Source organism: Nelumbo lutea, chromosome 4 (genome assembly GCF_056320005.1).
Source record: "Nelumbo lutea isolate HS-2025 chromosome 4, American lotus-T2T, whole genome shotgun sequence".
Taxonomy (NCBI): domain Eukaryota; kingdom Viridiplantae; phylum Streptophyta; class Magnoliopsida; order Proteales; family Nelumbonaceae; genus Nelumbo; species Nelumbo lutea.
Window position 1 is genome coordinate 67,561,593 of NC_142687.1, and position 9,210 is coordinate 67,570,802.

At 38.3% G+C, this 9,210-nt stretch overlaps 1 protein-coding gene across 2 annotated transcripts; it reads left to right on the plus strand.

Moving 5' to 3' along the window:
* Nucleotides 1-551: 551 nt before the first annotated feature.
* On the plus strand, nt 552-6,075 carry WRKY47 (WRKY family transcription factor). Of its 2 annotated transcripts, none has more exons than XM_088982772.1 (6): nt 552-896; nt 1,086-1,157; nt 1,259-1,414; nt 2,376-2,720; nt 3,197-3,328; nt 4,976-6,075. In XM_088982772.1, the coding sequence occupies exons 1-6, from the start codon at nt 666-668 to the stop codon at nt 5,597-5,599; spliced, it is 1,560 nt and encodes a 519-aa protein (XP_088838898.1). In that variant the 5' UTR covers nt 552-665; the 3' UTR covers nt 5,600-6,075. The 2 variants fall into 2 exon arrangements, with proteins under 2 accessions (XP_088838898.1, XP_088838899.1); XM_088982773.1 differs by having other exon boundaries at nt 554-896; nt 3,215-3,328.
* Nucleotides 6,076-9,210: the final 3,135 nt, after the last annotated feature.

A 9,210-nucleotide genomic window follows, 5' to 3' on the forward strand; every position in this document is an offset into this window, starting at 1 on the left:
CAGATCTGCTCCTTATTGGGCGCGTCTCGTACCGATCTCATAGCGTGTCCTAACCGTATATTAAGAATATTTCTCGTACTTATATCTATGAAGACTATAATTTTAGAGTGAGATGTAACTATAAAATCGGTGTGAGGCGCGCTATGTCAGCAGCAGATCTCAATTCTCCCGCGACGGTCTTGTCTTCTTTTATCTCTGATGACGTGGCTCATTAACTGACGTATCGTTGCCGCACCGTCAGTGGGATTAGGTAATTTCACCTATGGGACCCCTATTCCATCCACCGTCGAAGAGCCGTGCCGTCAAATGTGTTGACCAGAGGCGACGCCTACGTGGAAAGTTATTACCGCTTCTCCATGACTCCATCACCAGGATCACGCTATAAATAACGGTGGACTCACCGTCCCGTTGACGGAACGAAACGGAGATCCATTTTTCCTACTCCCCGATTCGCGTGGTGCCGCTTCTTTCCCCCTCCAAAATCTGCCAGCTGTCAACCTTGCAATGTAACGTGACGTCATCTTTCTAGCAAAAAAACGAAACGGCTGGTCTTCGTTCACCTTCTCGTCTCTTTTATTTTCTCAATCGTTCGTTCTACTTCTACCACTACCAGACCAGCTAAGAGTTGAAAACCTCTCTACTCATCTTCTCTTTTCCCCTTTCTTATGGAAAAGGGACTGGAAATGACTCTCTTACACCCCGGTAAATTTGTTCGGAAAATTCCCGGCGGCGACGATAACGTAACCGAAAATTCCGTCGATCGGAAGCACACCATCAAAGAGATGGATTTTTTCTCTGATCATCATCGACGAGTTGAAGCTTCTAGATCATCCAATGGTTGGCTCCAGGACCAGGAGAAGAGGGATGTCTTGGCTCGGACAGAGCCAGGAGTGAAAGTAAGTGCTTGAATTATAAAATTTTCCTTCCTTACTGCACATTTTGACTTCACTCCAACCATGGTGTATATGATTCAAGATTCCTGGCTTTCTGTTATAACTTAGAAATATTAATAGAGGTATGTTGCGCCCAATTCTTTTAACTTTTTTTGTTGAGAATTAATTTTAACACCGGTTTATCTTTTGCAGACTGGATTGAATCTTCTTAGCCTGAATTCTGGAACTGAACGATCTCTTACAGAAGAAAAACCTAAAATCCAGGTAAGGTTTTATTTTACAAGGTGATTCGTGAGATCTTGATTCATTTAGTTTTTTTTTTTTTTTTTTTAATATTTCGAAGGGTATGCTTTGGATTAATGTAGTTGAGCACACTTCAAGTGGAACGGGACCGTTTGATCGAGGAGAACAGGAAACTTAGAAGCATGCTGGATCAGATAACAAAGAACTATAGTGCTTTACAGACGCAACTACTATTGGTGATGCAACGACAGAAACGTGAGAATGAACATGATGAGCAGGTTAGTTTGACCATCGATCTCTCATCTAGTAAGCAACAACTGTGAGTAAGTTGGATGCGATACATTGTACAAATTCCCATTTAAAAAGGAAGAGTTTATCTATCCATAAACATACAACGAGCAATTAATCCTCTGTTTGGAAAGTTGTGCTTCATCTAGTCTTTTTAAAATCCAATTAACTTTCCATTTAACACCTGAACAGTTTCCATCAAAATCATCAGAGCTAGACATGGTTTCCACGTATTTTATATTATATTAGTAACTAGGATTCCAAACTATGTCTGGTTTGCTTTAATAAAGAGGCATGCAAGAGCTAGCCTAAATAATTAATTAATAGTTTGGAACCCGTACTTGTAGATAATTAACTTGATTCTTATACGTGCACATGCAGTCTATACAGTATTTGTTTCTATACATTATTTCTACCTAATATTGATTTCTCTATTTCAATATGTGCTATATAAGTTTTAGTTATACTTTTTAAGTATATAAATAGCTCGTACTGTGTCTGTTCCGTGTTGTACTGTTTGATTTGCAGCAAAACACCAACCATTTACATGCACTTTATTTTGTATAAGTGTTTCTTAAACAAAATTGAAGTTATGAAGCTGTTGAGATTGTTCAGATTATGAGAGAGTGCATGTATTCATGTAAATGAATAAATCTCCTTTTGAATCCGTTTGTCTCTGAAGTTCCTGTTGGATCTATCATGTGTATATGAATTGATGAATCACCACTCAATTATTCTATCAATTTTTAGAGTAGTCATAGTTACACCATATACTACATCGTATTTATTTGGGATGTACTTCAGTTAATGTGATATACACTTATATCCAAGTATTTAATAAGCTTTAATTCTGGTTGAGAAATAAGTGTTTTTACAACCTTTTTTTCTCCCTGTACTTGGTTATATTGTTGATGAATCTCGTTGACGAGAGACTCTTTGGTTCTTGTTTAGAGGGACGATAGAAATGGCATGTCAAGTTCCGCATTGTCCGCCCAGCAGTTCATGGACCCTGGTCCATCTGGTGCACTAGACCTTGATGAGCAGCTGCATTCCGACGACGAAGAGACCCAAGAACAGTTGCCTTCTCCAACTAGCAATAAACACGATCATGTTCATGACACCAATCAGATCTCCAAGAAGCGACAGTCGATTGACGATGGTCCTGAGCAAACACCGCAGAGTTGGGGTGGCCAAAAGAGTCCCGAGTTGGCCAAGGCCAAGGGTGTGGAGCAAGTTTCTGAGGTGCCTTGTCGAAAGGCCAGAGTCTCGGTTCGAGCACGATCTGACGCGCCCTTGGTAAGCTAAGCCCCATCTTCATTTTTCCTAGTGGTATTAGGGTAAATTGCTGAAACCTTTATTGAAGCGTCTATAAGTTTGGTAATTGCAATCATTTCTTGTAAACTTTTTGACACAGTTGCCGTCTCTTTAAATCCAAGACATAAAAATGTCTAAAATATTAATATAAAATGCAATCATTTTACAGAAAAAATAATAAAAACTTTATAAACAATAGAAAGAAATAGAGAATTAAAGTTGCAATTTCATGATATAAAGGACAAATTTAAAAACTAATTTAATTTCAATAAAAAGATTGAAAAGGTTTGGACTAGTGATTTATATGAAAAGAAAATTTAAAAAATAAATATTTTAAACATTTTAATGCCTCTTTTTTAGAGTATTCAAAGGTGATATACTTATTGCAATTATGTCAGAAAGTTCAGGAAAGGTTTTAGCAATTTACCTTTATTTATTATCTATTAGATTACGAACAGTTTAAATTGTTTGATCAGATCAGCGATGGGTGTCAATGGAGAAAATATGGTCAAAAGATGGCGAAGGGTAACCCTTGTCCACGCGCCTACTACCGCTGCACCATGGCAGTTGGATGTCCAGTTCGTAAGCAGGTAATTAATTTCTCTTTTCTTGTCTCCTAAGTAAAATGATATATTATCAAACTCATAAAAATGGATTTTTTTTTTCTGTTTTTTCGAACGCATGGCTCCACTTCCATGTTTTCGCAATTTTGTATATCTCTCGATTAGTTGATTTTTTGGTTTTGCACAACCCCCTTTGTTTTGTTGTTAAAGGCAATCTAAATCCATTACAAACTGTCCTTAATTCACAAATATTTTATAGAGCAAAATCTATTAGTTTTATTTTAATTTAAAAATCACTATCTATCTTATATATATATATATATATATATAACAAAAAATTAAGTAACTGAAAGCATATAAGTTCTTAACAGAAAACAAATAAAATGGATCCTATTGCCTTTTCACAATTTCAATAATGGTTTTAGTTTTAAAGGCTGAGTTTGAAAAGAATATAAATACAAATTTGTAGAGTACGAAATTTTATATTTTGTATTATTTTATATGTATTTGCATTTTATATATTTGTATTCCTTCCAAAACTGAACCAAAGGGAGGTGTTCGGATGCAATGAAGGGGATCAATGTAAAATTGGAAAAGACATAAAATCTCCATCAATCGTTGGATCAGTTCTAAATTGGAGCTTGGAGTTAGAAGGGCTCTCTTCTATAATACACATGGAACGGCCCCGAACTCATATGGGAAATTTATGTCGTAAATATTTTGTTTTGTCTCTCATTATCCAAGCAATAAATCTGGAAGCATTTAAGCTGATCATTTTTTATTCTCGGATTTAAGACATTAAATTAGTTCTGATTTTTAATTACTTATATTTGAGCTAACTGACTAACTTGATCAATTAGAAAACAACACTATTCCGAAGGCTACCCATACATAGGAAAGCCGGTCCTGTATGGGTGGACATTGGACAAAGATTGCATGAATATTTACTAAGAAAATGAGAATAAAAGAAACAATAAGAGAGGTTAGGTTTTTGGGGGCTCCGAATTCTCTATTGGCTAGTGGGGAGAGTATTCCTCTGATGGCACAATGGTATCATGCCAACTCGTTAAATATCGTGTATTTCTCGATGATTTCTTTACCTACTAAATGTCAAATCACAACTGAATGAATTAGCATGATATCATTGAACGAGCAGAGGATTGCGGAGCAGTTTTTGGGATGGAAGAGTGTTAAATACGAGAAGAGATAGGAGAGAGAATCATGGAGAAACGAAGTGGTAGGAGTTTCAGGTATCGGAAGCAAGTTAGAAGTAGGGAGCATATGAACCTCACATGTTGAATTAAATTATGCATCTTTGGTAAAAATCGTAGGGAGAGCCATTTAATCGTCTCTGTGCTAATAACGTATTGTACATAGATATTGGATGTAGTGTTGGTCACTACCTCCCATTGATATCTTCTCTTAATTACTAACCAGAATCCATGGATGAACTCATGAAAGTGCTCTTTGCATATAAATTTTAAAAATAAATGATGAAACAAATTAACAGAGGATGAGATAGATGGCCATGGTCATCAAATCAGGTATAGAACTTGGGAGATCTTTCAGGTAGTAGATCATCAGAGTTTTTAACTCTTCATGTCATCGCACTTCTGCCAATTTCAGTAACCATGCACCATTATATAATTAAAATGTGATTTCTATTGTGAACAGGTGCAAAGATGTGCTGAGGACAAGTCCATTCTTATAACAACCTACGAAGGAAACCACAGCCACCCCCTTCCACTAGCAGCGACGGCAATGGCTAACACAACTTCGGCAGCAGTGGACATGTTACTCTCAGGGTCCACGACTAGTAAGGAAACCCTAGCGACCTCCGGCTTCTTTCATCCTTTACCCCATGCATCTACCATGGCCACTCTATCTGCCTCCGCACCTTTTCCGACGATCACCCTCGATTTGACTCAGAAACTGAATTCTATGCAATTCCTACAAGCTCCACCTCCCACAACACCACCCTTCCCAGTTCCCTTGCATGGCTGCACACAGTTCCTTAGCGGGCAGCCCGTGTACATTCCCCCAAAACTACCCTTAGTGCCTGCAGCAATGCAAGTGGGGCAGCGAGAACAACTTTCTATGGTCGAGACCGTAACTGCGGCAATAACCACCGATCCTAATTTCACCGCTGCTCTAGCTGCAGCTATTTCGTCCATAATAGGTACATCCCGTAGCAACAATGGCGGCAATAGCAACAACAATAGCTCCCCTTCTGGGGCTCGCGCATCGCCTGAATCACCACAACTTCCCCAATCCTGCACCACTTTCTCGACCAACTAGAGAGACAATACCAACAGTACTGAAGTTCAGAATTGCCCACATTGAAGTGTGATCATGATTACTATGTTTTGGCAGAGACATAAGGACTAGTAAAAAGACCATATATGTCTCACACGGTCGTGGTGCCGGGCAAAGAGGATTTACTCTTAATCGATTTCCTACGCGCGCCTCTGCGGAAGTGCGGACTCACCTTTGTTTTGCTGAAAAAGGAAAAAAACTGCATTCTTTGTTAATTGAAATTTGAGTACGCATTTCGTTTTGTTGATTATATATATTGTTGGTGTTATTAATTCGGTATATGTTTTGTTAATTAATATATGTTTTAATTTTAAAACTTCGAGTGAGGTGTAATGCAGAATTGATGAGTATATGAGTTTGTCCTGTGTTGGAGAAGCCAAGTAGTATACATTGATGTTCATGTACAGCAAGTACTAAAAACAAAGGTCCATGTACAGTATATTCACAATTTTGTGTGTAATCGGATATATTCTTTTCTTTTTTTTTTTCGATAAAATTTAGGTCTTTTTAGCTAATCTCTATAGAGCAATACTTATTGATATTTCTGCAAGTTTCAGTAGTTTTTTGCTTAATAAGGATCATTTACTAAAGCATATGGATTTATTAAAACCTATATGGCTATACCCTCTAGTTTGCATTTTATTAAAACACCCCTGGATCTCTTGTCTTCGAACAGGGTTACCTCCTGTCTTCACACGGGGTTTTGAATTCCTTTCCCTCTACATCTCCTCTTTTGTCCACATGTTTAATTAACTCTTTTTCTCATCATACTCTTCTCCTGCAATTTTCGTCTTTTTAATATTACTTTTCCTCATGGATGATGACGAACTTTTGCATTCCATATCAAATCTGGGTCTACCTCCTCCAACTGAACCAATTCAGGCTGCTCACGACCGCAGTTCTAACATTGCTGGATTAAGGAAGTTGTTTGTAAGGCTTGGAAGCTTGAAGATTCTCCTGTATTAGATTTTGGTGATAAACCCTTTTTTATTAGATTTCCTACTAGTTTTGATAGAGACTAGTTTGTTCAATCGTTTTTTTTTTTTTGAAGGTTTCAATCATGTTCCATATTAGACAGTTTTGTATGCCCTTAGCTCCAATCAGTTCTGATGTACTGTTGACATTTAGTGTAAATGAATAAAGTGCATGCTTGATTCACGTTGTGTGGTATGTTTTTGTGTAAGACCCTTAAACTGGACACTTAATGAGACTCGTGTTAATTTAGAATGTTTACAGCCGTTGGATAAGTCTGGGGAGATTTATCCTATCAAGGCTGACACTGGTGTGCTACCAAATGTTGGGGTGACCTGTCTCAGCTGCCAGGGTGAGACCCAAGGCGCATGTAGTGTAGGATTACTTGAATTTTTGAACCAGACCAAATTTCTAGTATTGCCCTGGACCTTGGAGATTGATGGGCAAAATTGAAAAGTTACACCTAACCCCTAGACTCGATTATGATATCGCACTAGGTGGTGGATTGTGTTGTCTTTGATATGCTAATCAGTGAAATCCTCAGAGGGGTCCAAACCTGGGTATGTTGGGATGGTTCATGAACCCATCTGAGTGGGTGATTATAGTGACGTGATTAGCCCATTTGTCGGACAAAGGTAATGATCGGGGATGCACTCTCTCTGATGGAAACCAAACTGTCAGCAGTTGATTTCAATCGTTGGAATTTTGTTTTTGCAAAATTTATATATGATATATGGATATGTACGGTTTCAAAATGTTTGCAAATGGTTTTAATTCCTGGGATCCATGTGAGCAGAGAGTGCAACACTATTCCTTGCAACCGAGGGAGATGTCCTCTCTTGTCGGGCAATGTTTGGTCATTATGGGCTGAGAGGTTGAGTGTAAGGCCATTTAGGGTTATACGTGATGGGCTAATCTTGCATCTGTCCACAGTCCCTGGGTTTTTATAAGATGGCTTGGCTCAGGGACCACTTAGTGTAAGTGTTGGGCCTATAGAATCCATGTGATGAGCTCAAGGGTTTCATTGGGCTCTCCAGTGAATTTGGCTATGCCTTGTAACAATGGCTGGGCCGAACCCATGTGGCTGATGTGTAGATCAATGCTTGGATCCCACGCCATACAAAGAAGCCCAACTGGACAGCAGTTTGGAAGCCTGTTGAGCACTTAATACTTATTGGGCCTAAAGCCCATTTCGAATTGGCTGATTTAATTACCCACTTAATGGGGCAGATTTGAGATTAGGGCAAGCCAAAGGATTAGGTCTCGACCCTATCCACTATTGGAGACCAAATTGAAATAAAGATTTGAATTTGGTAACCTCCTGATAAGATCAGGAGTGGGCTGGCCTAATCTACAGATAGGATTAAGATAATTCCCTATCCAAATACAGATTTGGATTGGGATAACTCCTAATAGGATTAGGAGGTTTCTTAATCACTAAGAAAGAGGAGAAACCCTAGTATTGAATTACTAGAATTCGAACCAAGGGTTTAGAGAGCAAAAAAAATTCTCCTATGATATGAGATAGGATCTCGGAGTTCTCCTCCAGCCGCTGCCGCCATTCACTGCCTAGTTCGATCTCTCTAAGAGGGAAAGAACAAGAAGGTGTTCTTGATATTAGTCTTTGCTGAAAGGCTGATTGTGTATAGTGCTCTTTGCTTCCATCGAATTCTTGTGAAGAATTTGGTTTGTAGGATGAACACTGTTGGTTCTATTCTAGTATCACTGCGTCATCTTCAGTGGGAGCAGATCTTGGGAGTATTCTTTGGGTGTGAACACCGACGTTGGGAGATACCAACTCTCCGTATTAGGTATAACCCTTCCCTTTCTCTGTGGTTCAGATCTGGTTCAGTTTTGGTTCAAGTTAGATCATTGAATATTGTATTCTAAAATCAGGGAATATGATTCCTAGTTGGAAGGGAGAGAAATTTTTGAAATTCGCCCACCCTATTTTGCTGCATTCTTGGCGTACATACGATGGATCTCTCCTTCCTTTCAGTGGTATCAGAGCCAAGTTCGAATCTTGAATTAAATAAAATCAAATCTGAACCTGCGCAAATGGGCAAAAGGTGTTCTACCTGGATTTGCGCAGATTGTTTTTCTTTCTAGAAAATTGTTTCTGGATGTGGTGCGATTGATCTGAAATTAATTTAGAATTGTTCTTTTTTATTGGGCTATTCATACCTAGAGATCGAGTTGCAGATTTGGCACAGATTGTTTGCGGATTCTTTTTGCAGTTTCTATTCATTCGGTTTGTAAATAATTTTTTATTTTATTTTCCTAGACTGAATGTATAGGATTCAATCAAGTTGTAATTAATTAATAGAAATTAGGTTTTCTTTTTTTTCTTGATTGAAGTTGGCGGCGGTGTTGGAGGTTTGTAGATATGACTATCGCAATATGCGTTTTGCAGTTTATGAAACTGCAACCCTGCATTCTAACATCTATTTTGCAGGTGAATTTGGTACGAACATTCCCATGCCTGATTTGTGATTGTCTATAATCAGAATTATTGATTTCAGATCTTTCTTGAATTGATTCTTGAATTGAAAATTAGTTTTGGACCATTTCAGATCAGATTGAACCAAAACTGTTTGGACCGAATCTATGGTTCGATGGAG